General features: G+C 41.1%; 1 protein-coding gene across 4 annotated transcripts in view; it reads left to right on the top strand.

Moving 5' to 3' along the window:
• TPK1 (thiamin pyrophosphokinase 1) overlaps positions 1 to 17,417 on the top strand; it is a 183,805-nt gene that overhangs the window by 46,345 nt on the left and 120,043 nt on the right. For 2 of the 4 annotated variants that reach the window (XM_087820966.1, XM_087820967.1), the window contains exon 4: positions 13,508 to 13,577. The exons of the other annotated variants lie outside the window; for them this stretch is intronic. In XM_087820966.1, the coding sequence (XP_087677092.1) occupies positions 13,508 to 13,577 (70 nt within the window). The remainder of the gene's footprint in view (positions 1 to 13,507; positions 13,578 to 17,417) is intronic. 4 annotated transcript variants of the gene reach the window in all.

The following is a 17,417-nucleotide window of genomic DNA, read 5'->3' on the forward strand; positions in this document are numbered from 1 at the left end:
GTTTGCTGGTACTCTCTTGAGGATTTTTGCGTCTATGTTCATCAGGGATATTGGCCTGTAACTTCCTTTTATTTGTAATGTCTTTGTCTGGTTTTGGAATCAGGGTAATGCTGACCTCATAAAATAGCTTCAATTTATTTATTACTTTTTGATGTGTGTGTGTGTGTGTATTATTCAGCCATAAAAAAGAATGAAATGTTGCTATTTGTGACAGCACGGATGGACCTCAAGGGCATTATGCTAAGTGAAAAAGACAGTGAATCACAAATACTGTATGATCTCACTTAATATGTGGAATATATATATAACTAAACTATAGATACAGAGAACAGATTGGGTGAGGGGTGGGAGAAATGAGTGAACTTTTTTTTTAAGTTTAAGTAAATTTAAATAAAAAAAAGGAAAGATCACTAAGGGAAATGGTAATTTAATATAATGTCTCTAATGATATCATCCCAAAATGTCCCCTGTTAACACCTTGGAGTATCTCTTTCTTCTTTTGTGTGTCGTGCACAGGTGTGTGATTGTATTTACTGAAATGGAACCTATTATTTGAAAATTCTCTGCTGTATTGATGTATCATAATTACTGTAAGCAGTCCTCTATTGTTCTGTATTGCAATAGAGGACTATGGGAAGTGGTATTTTTTTTTTTTTTTTTGTCTTTAAAAGCAACGCTTTAGCAGAATGCTGCTGCCTGGTTTTTGCTTGTCTGTTTTTTTTTCCCTTTGTGTTGCTTTCCTCCCATGTTTTTTCTCTTAATGTGCTAAACTAATGCATAAAATATTTTGGAAAAGTAGGTTTATTTAATAGCCTCTGGCTCTCAGTGTACCTTACACATATTAAAAGGTGATGGGTCCTAATCTTTTCATGTTCAAAACTTTGGCCTTTCTGATGGATTTCGAATCTCAAAGATACTTTCAAGTAAAATGAGTAGACAAACAGTTCTAGTCATTTAGCATGTAGACCATCCTGTAACATGTGCATTGAAAACTTATTGTGAAGTCCAAAATTAAAATATTCACCTAACAAATATTTAGCTGGATGTGTGCTACACACCAACAATTGTTCTTTTCGACTCTGGGAACACAGCAGTAGCTAAGACATGATCTCTGCTGGCATGGAGCCCACAGTTTATTGGGAGGGATGTGAGGAAGACAGATCATAAAAAAGTAAACAGAAGAACTGGAGGAGATTATCCAGTGATGATAAAATTAAATCAGAGGTGAGGCAGCCAGGAGGCGTCTCTCTGAACAGGTCACATTTGAGTTGCAATCTAAATGTAAGAAACTAGCACGTTAAGCGCAGGTGGCAGAGCATTCCTAGCCGAGGGAACAGCAGGTGCAAGGGCCCTGAGTGGAATGGGGCTGGCGTGTTTGAGAAGCAGAAAGAAGTCCCTTTGTGGCCAGAGGGCAGGAAGCAATGAGGATATGCAATTTCCCCTTCAAATCAGAGAAGAAATTCGGTGAGTTTATGCTTACCAAAGCTGAAATAACATGTTTGAAATTTTCTGGATCAATCACGTGTACACAGTTAACCACTTTCTTGGACAAAAACATTAAACCTGAGCTCTAATACTTTTCAGAACCTATTGTGGCTTCACTGCTTGGCAGTTTTCGTGGATTAAGGCTGAGGATTGTGTGTCCAAAACTTCAAACTCGCCATCATTTACCAACAGAATATTGGGAACAACCCTAATTTGCATTTTTTTATATGAAGGCAGTAACAATTCAAGTGTTTGATGACAGTGGTAGTGATGATGATAGCAGTGGAGATGATAGCTAACATTTTTAAAGTTTTACCAAGTGCCAGGCACCCTCCTGAGATCTATTTAGAGATCAAGTCGATTAATGTTTACCCCAGGAAACAAGCGCTCTTATTTATCCCCATGTAACAGATGAGGAAATTGAGACTCAAGGAGATTCAGTGATTTGCTCAAGGTCATATAGCAGATCACACTTGCTCAAGGTTACACAGCAAGCAGTGAGCTGGGATTCAACTCTTAATTTATATGTATCTGTACAAAATACAAAACTTCTGATAAGTCATTGCAATTCATTTCCTCTTATATGAAAAGTTAATGATTTTGAAGTGTAATAGAATCTAGTGGTTTAATTTTTTCTTTATGGAAAATATACTCCTTTAAATACTGTTGTGTGATACATGCCATTTAATCAGCTTTGACTCTTGGTGACCCTGTGAATGAGTGGCGTCCACAGTGTCCTGTCCTAAACAGCCCTGCAGATGCATGCCTATGGCTTCTTTCATGGAGTGAATCCATCTCATATTTGGTCTTCCTATTTTCCTGCTGCCTTCTATTTTTCCCAACATTCTTGTCTTTTCCAAAGAACCCTGCTTTCTCATGATGTGCCTAAAATAGGATAGCTATATTGAAGGTTTAACTTGCTCTAGGATCCACTTGCTCATCTTGTGATCCAGGGTATCCATAGAGCTCTCCACCAGTGCCATATTTCATATGAATCGCTTTATTTCCTATCAGCCTTCTTCCCTGTCCAACGGTTACCTCTGTCTTTCAAATACCGTTAGTATATAAAACTGGCGTTAGGTATTTAACCAAGCAGAGTAGAGAAAAAGTGAGGCTGTAAACTATTATCTAGTTACTTTGATCTTTTTAAGGTGCTACAACATTTTTCAGGTTTAGCATCTTTGGGTCCTGTCATGTTTAAATTTTTAGCAGGGGTACATGCTGGGGATCCAACACATTTAGCATCGCTAAGAGCTTACGTAGTCGTGTTATGCATCCCAAAGCAGTTCTGAGAAAGATGCATTAAGGGCCTGTCGCGTCTTAGATGATCTCAAGGTCTCTGTTAACCATTATACTTTATTAAGGACAATTTGCTGAATCTCACAGCTTTAGATGAATAATTAATACTTGGTGTTCATGCACTCCAATTATATATCACATTTTTATTAGGATGCAATAACAAAAGATAAAATATTTATATGAATTAATATTTAGAGATCTAGTTATAGCTGCCCTAGGTGTAAACTTGCCTAAATATGTTTGACCCAAAGTACAACACGTGTAGTGCTTGACTGTAACACCAACGCTAACTGTTCATGTCTTATTGATGTTCACCTGTACATGTTTTTTTAAGAACTTAACATTTGAATAACCTTTTCTGTGTATTAATTCTTCTTGGCTTCAACTGCAGTACCGAGGTCTATGGAAGGGCAGTGTAGGTAGGGTTTCCAGTTTTTTGTTCTATATCTTTTGCAGTTATGTGCAGTGATGGCTGAAGTCAAGGTTGTTTATATATTACATTCTCACACTTTACAGACATTCCCTTCAGAAGGGAGCTCTGAGTGAACAGTTGGATTCATGTGACGAGATAAAAGTAGCAAGGAGGTTTTCTGTTCTTAAGTGGAGAGAATGGTTTAATGTGTCCCTGTGTACTCATCAGCCGTCTCCAACAATTACTGGCCAATTTTGCTTCATATATACTCTCCCCCACTGGATTATGGGAAAGCAAATGCCAGATACCATTTCATTTACATCCACAGATGAGGAAATTATTTTAAAGATTTATTTCTGGTCTTTGTTCTATGCTGTTGCACTTTATTAGTATAATACACTTGAGTGTCTCCTGTTGAAAGGTGCCAGAGGGCCTCCTTTGGCATGCACGAAACGCACCAGACGCCCAGGAAAGATGCGGAAACAGGTGGCATTGTTGTGTGTTCGGTGTTGTGATCAGACGTGCTGCCGATCTCTCCTTCTGCTTTCCTGGGGGGGCCACATTGGACCATCTGCCATGCGTCCTTTTCTTCCCGCCCTCCTTTCTGAACATTTGCAAACTATGTATTTTGTTACTCTTTTTTTATTTTTTTAAATATTTCTTTATTGATTTCAGAGAGAGGAAGGGAGAGAGAGAGAGAGAAACATCAGTGATGAGAGAGACATTGATCAGCTGCCTCCTGCATGCCCCCGACAGGGGATCGATTCCACAGCCCAGGCATGAGCCCTGACTGGGAATCTAACTGGGATCTGCTGGATCCCGCCGGGCTTGTTATTTAAATGTCCGTTCAATTCACGTTTGACACTGTATATCCATAGCCGTCATCTTCCTTGACTGATGATTATGTCTCTCATGCTCTTTGATGACTTTTTTTTCTGTCGCCGTTCGTCTCTTGGGCTGCCCTTCCTGCTTCCACCATACCCCTGCGGTAGCTACGGTGTGTACTCCAGCCCACTTCCACTCCTGTTTCTGATGTTTGGTTCCTTCCATTGCTGACACCATCATAACCCCACCTCTTTTTATTTACCAACACAGGCTTTCAGGCTGCTGCCCACACTGCCCCTCGTCAGCGCTGGGCCAGGCTCACTCTGGCCTCTCTGCTGAGATACACTCTCTACTCGGCCTGTAAATCTGTCCATTCCCTCCTTCGGTCTCTGGGTTACCTTTCCGTCAGAGTCCAGCCTGTTCCCTTCCTCTTCTGTCAGGTCCTTCTCCATGACCCCAGACCTATACTGATCATTTCCTTTTCAGAATTTATGTAAGTGCGACTAGTGGATGGTAAGAAGTGGAAGTCTTCAGTGGCCCTTTTTCTTGTATTATTTCAATTTTCTTATGGATTTTTGTTTCAAAACTGGATAGATATCTTCTTGGGTTGAGGGGGTTTTCAAAACTATATTGGACATATGGTATGAACCTCACATACACCTGTTGATTAAAACTCCTGAATGTGATGTGTACATGGACTCTTTGGACAAACCATCTAGTTTTTTATAATACACATTCCTTTGTCTTTTTCCCCAGACTATTGCAGTTATACTCATTCTGTGTCAAACAACTTCTTGTTTAGATTTACTTTCTTTGGTGAACTCTGCAGGGTCATAATTCATCTTCTGTGACTTTGCCTCATCTTTCACGAGCTCCTGTGTCCCTTTAAATGTCTTTACATTTTCACTGGGTTCTTTGAGCTGCGGTGATATCTCTAGTCCTGATTTTCATTTGCTTGATGGCAGCATCTCTCTGGTGACTTTTTCTCATGTTTTTCCTGTTTACTTCCTGTCTCTTTTTTCCTCCCTTGTCTTCCCTCCCTCTCTCTTAACTTTCTCATCTAGTCTAGACCCTGTGCTCCTTCCTTTTTATTGGCCCTTGAATGAGTGGCACCCCTGGACCACTGAGTTGGCACTGGTTGGCATGGGGGCTGGCAGGGCAGGGGCACAGGACTCTCCCCCATTCACAGAAGCACTTCAGGACACAGGTGTATATTGAGAGTGCTTAGTGTCGACTCATTGATGCCACTGCAGCGCGAGCCAGAGGCTCTTCACCATTGGATCTTGTCTACCTTGTCTCAGCAACAGCGTTTCCTGAATTGATTTTGTGTCTTAATCTTGAGCCAGAGGCCTTCTCTCAGCATCTCCCTGCGACCCTGCTTGAGTTTCGCTGCCTCTGGCAGCACTTCCCCATATATGGTGATTGGGTGTGAGATTTTGCCTAGTTTTCCCTAAGATGTAATTTCCATTTCTTTTTTCCATTCTGTTGTTTTGGGATAGAGAAATGACAGACCCTTCTCCACTCTGCTGTCCTAAAACACTCATCTTTTTAAATTTTTTTCTTTAAATTTGTCAGTCGTGTATTCCAGCTAACAGATGTTTAGGATTTGGCTTCCTGGCTCCTTTCATCGCCTGGTGACTTTTCCCCTGCTTGCTAACTGTTTTCCTGGAGGACAGGATTCACAGTCTCTGGTCCCCAGGTGGGTTAATGTGAACAAGCAGGCATCCTACACTGTGAGGATGGTTTGTTTCCAGGGCACACCATGGCGATGTGCTTATTTCAAATATGGTCAAGATCAATATTTCCATCTCAGTCCATTTCTCCGGGCTGTACTGCCTTTCTTTGTGCATTTATGAGCTTGTATATCTTATGAATTATTAAAACAAACTTGACCACATCTTTTTAAAGAGAATAGAAGTATCTTTTATTTGCCTGCCTTTCCATCCCCAGGCACTGGTTTCCTTTTATTATTGAATTCTACTTAGTGTTGCTTTTTATGTTCCAAGGATCAAAGCTGAGGCGTGGCGAGGGGGAGGGGGAGTTCTGTACTTTGGTGGAAAAAGAGATAGTTATTGTAGTTTCTGTCATCAAATACCAAGTTATTTTCAAATGCACTGCAGCCAAAAGGAAAAAAACAAAACAAAACACCCACTACCTGCCAGTCAGCAGAAATGACTAACAGCATGTGTCTGCCACACAGAACTTATAATTGTTTCAAACTTACAGGCACAACAATGGAGCACATCTTGCATAATGAAATATTTCTTTTTATCTCTCATGCTTGCAAGCTGCGCTCATGCATCATGTTTGCAAATAGTAGCAGCATTTCTGTAACCTGAGCCAAATGCAGTTTCCAACTGTTGAAATTAATTCCTTTTAGGTCCTGTTAAAAACTGTCATCTAACAACAAATCTCACTATTTTTCTTTTTGCTCTGCTTGCATATGCATCGATTTGTTTCTTTGTATGTTCATTGATGCTTGGTGTGTGAGAAAGAACTGGGTCACACAAAAGCAATCCTCATCTTGCCTTTGTGCAACTTACTGGGTCATTCACAGAGCTCCTTAACATTCTGATTTTGCATCTCTTTTGTCTCAATTTTTTAAGTCACCTTTAGGCTCTAGAATGAGAAAAGGTAGTTATAATATCATGTATTTTTATAAATTGCTGTAATATGAAGATCCTACTGTTCTCATGCAGATTTGAATTAAGTCTGTGCCAAAGCCCCAAGGTTATAAAATGCCTTCAGCTCCTTCCTTTGTAGTGTAGCAGGTCCCTCTCTGTAATGGGTGAGGAAGGCCATGTTTGGGGACCGTATCCCCTCATCATGGGTGTTATCTACACGGCTGCGTAGTTTTCAGATTTGGCGATCTGAAAACTAGGCATGGAAGTAGGTCATAGGTACCATGAGATAGGTAATCAATTACACTTCTTTGTAGGTTCAGCGTGTGGTCCCGGTTGTCTCCCCTTGCTCAAGGAAGGAATAACACAGAAAGCTGATTATTGCTGTTATTTTTCATCAGAAGGCTGATCCTGCCCAGGGTCCCAGGGGTAGGGGTAGCAGGACTGATCCAGCCGAGGTTAGCTTAACCTGGGTAGCTTGTGCGCTCTCCCGCCTCTGGGCATCTGCCTGGAATGAGCCCATTCCTTGCTTTGCTTTCCACTTAGCACACGCATGCTTTTAAAACATTGTTTGCGGCCTCAGTTTCTGGGGTTGGCCGGCTGGCTCTCCTTTTCACGTGCTCCTGTGAGCTCCGCGATCAGTGCACTTGGCAGTCATTGCACTGCTCTGTCATATTTGTCTCCCACCTTCTTGACCACTGCTGGTTAAAATAAGTGCACTGTGAGCCACAGATATGCATTCAGATCTCCTCATAACCACATTGAAAAGTAAAAATAGGAGGAGAAATTGTAGCACTGTCTCACTTAACCCAGTGTATTCAGAGTGTTATCATTTCAGCACCTACCCAAGGTAAAAATCACTAATGATAAATGTGATATTCCTTTTGTACTAAGCCAGGGAATCCAGTGTTTATATCACACACAGTGCGCCTCAGCGGAGACTGGCTGCATTGCAGATGCCCAGCACCCAAGTGCCTCGTGGCTACCATACTGCATGTTCTAGTCTCTGGTCCCCTTGAGGGTTGGAACAACGTCTGGGTTTGCTGTGTTCCGGCTGCATTTGGTGTTCGTTCAGTGCATGCCTACACATGAATGAGTGGACACGGTACTGGGAAGGTTACTGTGTAGATGATGCTGATTGCTGATAATATCAGGACCTCCTGTTCAGAGAACTAAGGTGAGTTGACTAATGTAGAGAGCAGTGAGGGCAAACTTTGAAGAGATAAGTGGCCAAGGCTTTATTTCAGGAGACAGACAGGAGCGAAAATAAAAAGGGTGGTCAGTCTCCTTCCAGGTGCACCTTTCCACTGATGTTCCTGAGTCACAGCATTTGACAGTCGGCACCTTTCACTTTCACAGAGAGACTGAGCTGCTCCCACCGCAGTAGTCATTCAAATTTATATTCAAGCCTCGTGAACACCTGTTTAATGCAAATGGAGGCCAGTGTGTCTGCGTTAGTTCACTGCTTAAAAAATAAAATTGATACAGTTGTGTGAGTCAGTGCAGTCCATCTGGATAGCCATTAGGTTTTATGTAGTGAAAGTAGTAATGTGTGTGTTCTGTGACCCAGTGGTTACTCACTCAATATGTACCATTGAGATTACGTTTTCTCTGTGCAAGGAGGCAAGGAGATGATAACCTCGCAGCACTTTTTAAAATGTAAAAACATATAAGCTACCTAAGTGTCTGTTAATAGGAGATCAGATCAGTATTTTTGGCACATTCATTAACTCAGTACGGGACATAAATGCATCTAGAGAACAGATTTGTGTTTTCCCTCAGAAACATAATGCTGAGGGGTAAAAGCGGGTTTGGGAACACCACTGTTGAAAAAATTAAAAATAACACATTACACAATATTACATATTGCTCATTGATGCAAATGCTTACCATATAGGAGTTTAAAAAACTGTAAAGATAAAATCAGCTGTGGTTTGGTTCGTCCTTAAAGAGAGATCTAGAGTTGGGGGAATATAATTTCTTGTAGTTTTTGCATAACCCAAAGTGCTGAGTGAGAAAAACTCACCGTTCTACCTGGAGGTCACAGAGGGGTTGTTTTACTCTTTGTCCTGTGATGCATGGCTCTCAATTTATGTTTTATACATTCAGCAGATCTCCTTCAGGTCTATATATTTTTTGAAAGTAAAAATTTAGGATTAAAAACACGAGATACTTTTATCTATCGGTACACGCCACATGAATAATTTTGGTCCTTTGCTAAAAAGATGCACAGTGGAGATGTGCCCAAGTACAAAAGCACTTTATAACCAAATGTACTTTGATCTGTGCATCTCAGGCCAGCATTTCAGTCCATGATTTTAATTCCCTACGGGGAAATCCTTAATACACGCAGTGCCCTGCAGGGCCTCTGCTACCCTGTGAGCTAAGGTAAACTGTTTTAAAAATCTAGAACAGCAAGTCTTTTACAGATGCTTTGGCTGTGTTGTGTTTCAGTCAGCTCAGCAGCATACAGGGAAGGCCGTGTGTGCCAGGAGCCTGGCCGGCTCCAGGGTGACCAGGAAGACAGTACACGGAAAGGGGAGGAGGAAGTGACTCCTTATGCTTCTCAGGGTATTGGAACAGCTGGGAAACGACAAACTGAATAAACAAACGTTCACCGCCAGAGTGGCAAAGAACAGTAATTTTTTACAAAATGATCCCTTTATTGCCCATCAGCTCCGCAGCTGGCCTCCCTCACCTGCTCTGGGATCCCGGAGCTGGCCCTCTAAGCTTTTCTCCTTTGCCGCAGTGTGATGCTCCCTGTGTCAGCAGAGGGCAGGGGAGGGCCCTGCTGGGTGGGGGGCGGGGCTTCTCCAGGTCCAGGTCCTGGAGCCCAGCGCCTACAGCAAACAGTGCCTGGGGGCAGGCGTACCTGTTACCTTCCCTTCCGGTCAGCTCCCCTGGCACCCCCATCAGGTGGTGTCTCAACAGGTTCCTGCCAAGTGGGACACCTTCCCTCACCCGCTCTCTCCCGCACCCTTTCAGGGGCTTCCTGGTGAATCTAAGAGTTAACTGAAACTGAAAACTGTTTCTTTAATTTTACTCTAGTTTTCTTTTTACCTTAATGTTTGGAACTAATTTAATAGTCTACTTTGTAGAGAAAGTCAGATTATCTCTGTCCAACTTTCTTCAGTGGAAATTAATGAAATAGCCTGTTAATCTCTCTTGTGTGTGAAACTCTTCTTTGTCGATAACATTAACTTACGTTATGCCAGGCTAAAAAAATTGTTAGCTGAAGATGTGTTTAAGATATTTATTGGTAGTTTTGATATATAAAGGTTTATAAAGATTTTAATGCATTTTAGTCTTCAGCTGTTTATCAGCCTGATGCACAATAAAGAATTGCTCAGCCATCCAAGTTACAGTATTTGACAAATCTGCAGAAATGTTGCTGAATAAGCCAATGAAATTTCGCATTAAAGATAACTCATGCAGTAGCTTCAGTCGTTAACGCTTGGGACAGCTTAAGTGATGATGGAGTGAACGTTTGTTTGAGGCTGATTCATTATGATCTGCCGAAAACAAGTTACTAAAGAGTCCACCGACGTCTGGTTCTTCTGGTTGGTCACTTTATTAACAGTGATATTTTGTTCATTTTTCACATGGCTTTCAATGAATTTATGCCAACATTACTTACAATATGCTTGAAGGATTTATTTTTTAAATGCAGTTTTATTTATATATGTGGAAAATATTTTGAGCTAATGAAAACTTTTTTGTCAATAAAATCTTTAAATGTGGTAGAACACATCATTTTTATCAAGCTTTATTGAAAACAAACTAGTTTTAGGGACAGACTGGAACTGTTCCTTCTAGAAGGGTTGCACCCTGACATCCAGGTCGAGAGAGAGGAGTGTATAGATTTCATCAGGGTTATTTTGACACTGTTTGCATTTAAAACAGGAATAAATGTGGACAGATTTATCTCCGTAAACCGTACTGAAATATCAATTTAAATCTAGGTATGAGAAATAACAGGCATCGGAAAAAGGTTTTAGATTGTAAAAGTAACACTGGTCACAGCTTAACCAGGTTTAATTAAGCCGTTTCGCAGATTCGACCACTCATTGGGATTCCTCTCCTTTCCTCATGCTCCCACTGTGTCCTGTTGCTTTTATTACAGAGCTCATTAGAGTGTGCAGACTGTGGCCATCCATTTGCTTGTTTCTCTGTTTTCTACTATCGTGTGAGCCTGGAGGGCTAGATATGTGTTACTCATCTTTCTGTTCTAGATAGGGGTCGGAGCATAATTGGTATAAATGTTGACTTCAAATGATCCTGGCAAAATAAAATATTGTGAAAAATTGAAAGGTTATTCTATTTGATAATCTTGGCCACTAAAAACTCCTTCTTAGATTTTCATGTTACTGTAGTGAATCAGTTTTTACATGAAAGGATCCCATGCACTTGTTAATTTGTTTACAGAGAATCGTTTTGTACAGTCTGAGGGTAATTATTAATAGTTTACCATCTGTTTCTATTTATCAGTCTTTCCAATCTGCATGTTCAGTTACTGTAAGCGGTCTCTTACATGTGAGATGATCTCTCCGCTTTAGATTTTGATGACTTTAACGTTCTAGTTTTTGATATTTTTAAATATGCAGAATGTTCTGTAATCTCCTGATTTTTTGGCTTAATTGGCATTTGGGTGCCTTTTCTTATAAGGAACTGTGTATTGCAGGTAGTTGGCAAAATGAGAGTCTGTCTTTAATATCTTTGTAAAACTCTTATTTTTGTTCTACACCTTTGAAGTAGCTCAGGCTTTACTTTTCTGGCAACATTTGGCTTTTAAACTCCATTTTAATTCTAACAAAAATGGAGGAAGAGGACTCTTGTTTATTTATTTTTCTTTTCCTTTTACCTCCATTTATAACATGATCATCAAAATTTCACCTACGTGCATTTAGAACCACATCAAACAGTGTTATAACTTTGTTTTCAATTACAGCCAACATTCAGTATTATTTTGTACTATTTTTGGGTGTACAGCATAGTGGTTAGACAGTCATATACTTTACAGAGTGTTCCCCTGATATTCCCAGTACCCATTGGCACCGTGCAGAGTTATCACAGTATTATTGGCGCTGTTCCCTATGCTGTGCTTTCCATCCCCGTGACTGCTCTGTAACTATCTTCTGTGCTTCTCAGTCCCTCCACCTCCTTCACCTGGCCCGCTGCCTCCCCTCTGGCAGCCACGTCAGGACTCTTACTCTGTGAATGCTGTGTTCCGGTATTGTGATGAGCACTGTGTATGTTTGTTAGGTCATTAATTGCTTAGCAATCTGTGTCATACGTGATATAATCCCACTTACAAATGAGAAAGCTAGAGCAAAAAAGAGCATCTTTTTGGCCACTTGGCTCCTATTTTGTTTCTGATTCAGATCAAAGAAAATAGCTCACATACGGGTTAGTGGAAAATACATCGGGGCTTTTATTTATCCCTGCGTGGTCAATTAGCCGTCCTTTACAATAGCTGGCCTGTTATTAAACACCTGGAGATTTAGAGCTCAATATTATAAGTGCTCTTTTAAACATATAGCTAAATTGGCCAGAAAGGAAGGGGGTTTCATAAGTGCTGTAGACTGAAGAAGTAGCTCAGGAGAACAGCTGTTTCTTCTGCAGCTGCTGGTGCCCAGGGTCCTTACTGAGCTGTAGGACTTGGCGATCTTTGTTTTAAAGCTGTGGGGAACAGGAGGCAAGGCCGTGGTCTGTCTAGTCAGGGTGAAGAATTAGAACCTCAACATCTCTGCGTTCACACCACCCAGGATAAAAAAATAAAGCTTGATCTTAAACCGTTAGGTAAAGTGTATTTTAAAAAGAATGAAAGAGGAAATTGAGGCCGAGACACCAAGCATTTCTAGGAAAATTAGAAATTAGAGAAGTCACAACAGCAAATCAAGGAGCCTGTGGACTGAGAACATTTCAAGGAACATCTGCAGAAAGTGTAGAGCAATGGATAATATCCAATCCCAGTATCAACACCCAGTAGCAAATCAGCAACGTCAAGTGCTGAGGAGCAGCAGGGAGCAAGCGGAGGGAGGCAGCAGATGAAAGCCCCTGTTGGAGAGCAGCCAGTCTTATTTGAAAATCTTAGTACTTCCCGAGTTTCAGTCAGCTTTGTATCAGCTTCACAATGTTCACAGTGCTCACACATTATCTAGATTATTAGTTAACATTTTCAAATAAACAGATGTTATGCTTATGCTTCATTTTTTTAAAATATTTTTATTGATATTTAGAGAAGAAAGGAGAGGGAGAGAGAGAAACATCATGCAAGAGAGAAGCATCCATCAGCTGCCTCCTGCACTCCCCCTACTGGGGTTCGAGCCCAAAATCCAGACATGTGCCCCGACTGGGAATTGAACCAGCAAGCTTCTGGTGCACAGTACACCCAACCAACCAAGCTATACCCGCCCAGGCCTTATGACTCATTTTTAAAAGAAACCATGTATATCACCGTAAAATTTGGAAACCCATAATACCTGCCATAAATGGAATGTATCTATAAACATTAATTTTACAGAAGAGAACAGAATTATAACCATTACCCATTACTGAGCGTGAGGTCTGTCTGCTGTCACACAGAAGGAAAGCAAGCTTTCTGGGAGAGGGAGAACACCACGTGCAGTGATAAGGAAACGAAGGGGCAGGAAGGAGGTGCGGTGTCTGCAGGGAGGTGTCTTCCTGGGTGGGCTGTGTGCAAGGGTGTCGGCACCAGCAGTCTCACCAGCTGGGTGTGGAGTGACCTAAGAAGGGACGTGTGACTGCGTGTGTCTCGATGCCTGTTTTCAGTGTCTAACCTTTCAAAGCTATTGCTCTGAGCTCCCTGCATTGACATGCTCTTCTTTTTTCTTTGTGTTTGAAGCTATTTTAAGAGCCTGTGCTGATGGAGGTGCCAACCGCCTATATGATGTCACGGAAGGAGAGAGGGAACGGTAAGCTTTCTTTAGCCAGTGTCCACAGTATCACTAATTCCACTCTTCAGTTTGTTTTACTCTCTTCTTAGTAAGTGGTGGCTGTTAATCTTCTTTCAGAATTAAAACCACCTCGGTGAGCAAGAGCTGCCTAACCATGTTGTGTCATTGCTTTGCTCTGAATGGCATCTCTTAGGAGACCCAGGCCAATCATATCTTTACATCGAAACAAAACCATTCTGTGACCGCAAAATCTTCATTAAGTAGCATTATTGACTATCAATCTTCATGAGCCTTTGAACAGTGGCTAAAAGGAAACTTCTAATGGTAACCAGAGTTATTCAGATTAAGTGAACAGAAATGGGTCTGTGAAGGAAATGCATGTTCTATTGCAAAAGATGGGAGGTGTTTATATTAGTATTGAGTCAAGCTCAGTACAGCTCACTCCCAGTCACTCCTGAGCTGTGCACACACGTGTTTTAGGAGGTGAGTAGTTTGTGTCCTAATGATTTGTTATCTGTGCTGTCTGACTTCCCCGATCTCGGCATGGTGAGCTCTTTCTAGAAAAAAAGCATACACTGATGAAAGAAAAGTTTAAATCTGGCTCATCACCCACATGCTCATAGTCCAACCGCCTAGTAGACAGGAATTTATAGGCTAGATATAAATAGACTAGCTATGAAACTGAGTTCCACTTCTATCATACATGTTATTAAATGTGGTGAAATGTTTATGGTCTGAGAAATCACCCCCTTGCTGCAAAAATTAAAATACTATGATGCAGCATACCATAGGTGTGAATTAAATATAGGTATTTTGAAGTGATATAAAATACATCTTTACTGCATCAACTTGTTTAACTTCAGGTTTCTGAAATTAGAGCAGCCATTTGAAAGCAGCTGGTTGCTTGGAGGAGGAAGGCCTGTCTCCTTTGAGATGGGGCATGCTGATGTTTAGGGACTAAGTGCACCATCAAAGAATATAGCAATAGGAACAGCCTAGGAAGTTATTTAAATCCATGGCATTTTGTGCTTCCTTATTTTAACTTTATGGATTCCGCTGACTGGATCAGTAAGACCTGATGCGGAGAGTACGTGAAAACATACTGAAGTATGTCTTACAGAAGTGCGTGGGCCAGTTCATTCAGGGTAATGCCCACGAGGCCAAGGTGATGGATTGGGTCATGTCTGTTTCTGCCTGTAGCCGCCTTGCTGTCAGGCAGTCTAGTACTGAGTCCTATTTCTCCAACGGGAGGTATAGCTCATTAACATAATTATATAAATGGGAACTGTGGAAGAATGTTGCACAGTGCTTCCCAACTCTTCCTTGATCATAGGAGCCATCTAGACTGCTTGTGAAAAAATATATATTTCTGTGCTGATTACTTTTACTGGATTGGGCTGGACATTAATAAGAAAGATAACACACAACATTATAATTAACATTTAAAGCAAACAGATGACCAGATTTGGGGAGTGAGTACCATTATTTTTGCCGAATTTCAAAATAACCATTTGCAGTATTTCTTAACACATAAGTAATCTTATGGAAGTCTTCTGAGAAGATTTATCTAGCAACTGTTTGTCCATACATGAAGATGTTCAATAAGAAAATATACTTTCAGTTGAGTTTCTAGTTGTAATATATTTGCCATGATTCCTTCTCTGGTAATTAGGGCCTTGGATAGACTGAGGAATGGTTGAATCTCTGACAGGGAATTGAGTGAAGCTAACTACCTCATGTGGGAATTAAATCCTTGCAATAGATCTTACTAAATCCAAACCCTAACTCATGAAACTAATTGGGTACAGGTGACTAAACATGATTCCTATTAATTGTATTTTTAATAGAAAGGCTTCACAGTGAAAAGAGAAGGTGGTATTCATGAGTTTGAAAAAGCCAAGCTTGGTTTGTGGCTTCACTGGTTCTTATTGGTTCATTTATTTAGCATCCATATCTGCAATGTAATACTTGTAAATATGCAATAAAACATGAATGTTTTGAAACTTATCTCCAGTTGCAGACAAAGTGAGATGTTTACACATTTAGAGCAGGGTGTAGAGAGGAGAACAGGTTTGTAGAGATAGAGCTGAGGCAAAGATCAGTGTGGCCTTAGGTCTGATTCTCCAGTGAGGCATCCAGTCCTCCATACCCCATTCATAAATGCTCATCTCTCCCTTTCAGCTCTGAAAATGGGCTCTCTATTCATCAGGGAGTTTTTGGTTTTGTTTTTTTTTACATTAGGAAGTCCTAAATGTTTTGTTCTTATTGTGAAAACAATACATGATGATTTGAATATATGTTAGTGAGTTGGGAAAAACAAAAAGAAGAAAATAAAAATTGTTATTTTTTGCTAAGTAACTAAATGTTGCATGGAGTCTACCTATTGGTTGTACCCTGAGGAAGAACAGAAACATGACTAGTTCTTCTTGCTAAAGTAAGTGTAAGCTCCATGGATGTAAACTCTCTTAGGCCTAGAAAATTATCTGGGAATATTTGGCACTCAATAAATTTTTATTAGTAAATGAATATTTTATTACAGTTACTCTGTTCTATCTACCCATAAGGTTTTGAGTGACTTTGATTAATAACCCTCATATTTTGGATAGGTTTCCTCTGCTCTGAGAGCTGATAGGTTCTGACTTGTCTGTCCATCAAACTGAGGCGGGGTGAGGACCAGTCAGGAAAACAGAATGGACATCGCCAATGACAGGTGGATCCTTACTCTGGCCGTGGACGTGGGATTAAAGAGGAAGAAATTTTAGGAGGACTCAGTCTTTGTACTGTATTCCCCTATTCTTAATTGACTGTTTTCCTAACCCCAGATGCCTGCTTTTAGAAATGTGGGGCAGTAAGGTGGGGTACCAGATGTATTGGCCAATACCCCCAAATCCACAGCTCCAACCTGATACTGACAGAAGTCTCATGTTTATATTCTGGTGATTGGAAAGTCCTCTGGTGGACTCATAACACCCACCTCCTGCCTTCTTCTCACCACATTGGTGAGAGCCAGGATGGTGCAGAGTGTCCCCACTAGTCAGAATACTCACAGGCTACAGAGATGGGGGAAAATGCCAGAGAAGCAGGGTAAGATCTTCCAGGAAAATCTTAAGGAGCAGGTTCTTGTTTTTGCTCATCACCGATAGGCATTGGAGGTTTGTTTTGTCTTCCTAGTGATGAACTTATTGATAGTAGATTGGATCAGGAAAGTGCAAATTGTCCACAACAAAGGTGATTGAAAGGTTGTTATTTGTGTGTGCCAGTAAATAATGATGCTGGGAGAGTTAAGTCCCCCCACCCCCATTGCTTTCCTCCCCTGCCCGTAATTCCTGCTTCTGCATCTGTGACAGAACAGCTTCTGCTCTAGTGACTTGCTAAGCAGGGCTGCATACAGTCGCTTGTGGCAGCATCACCCACCTTTCCCACCAGAAGGAATGTTAAGACAAAAAAACGTATAGAGAAGTGGACACAGTAGGATGTTACAGCTCCATGGGTTTTCACAAAGGGGCACACGCTGATGTCACCAGTCCTGAGATCAGTAACCGGAATATCACCAGCATTGCGGGCTTCCCCTTCCATGGACGTCTCTCCTGACATAATTAACTTTGCCAATTTTTGGACTTTATAAAATAGAATTATAAGATACTGAATTTTGAGCGTTTTGACCTTTTGGAGGGATAGAAGTCCTAGCTCTCTGAACCTGAAAAAGGGTTAAAGTTGTTGTGGGTTCTCGTGGCTACCTGGTGATGGTGAGACACGGAGGAAGTGGTGGAGTCAGGGAGCAGAGAGGGAGAGTTGCGCAGGAGTGAAAGCAAGAATGCCCGAATCCAGGACACTGCCAGAGTAGGTAGGCCATATGGC

This window comes from Miniopterus natalensis, chromosome 10 (genome assembly GCF_054644295.1).
Source record: "Miniopterus natalensis isolate mMinNat1 chromosome 10, mMinNat1.hap1, whole genome shotgun sequence".
In the NCBI taxonomy this organism is placed as follows: domain Eukaryota; kingdom Metazoa; phylum Chordata; class Mammalia; order Chiroptera; family Miniopteridae; genus Miniopterus; species Miniopterus natalensis.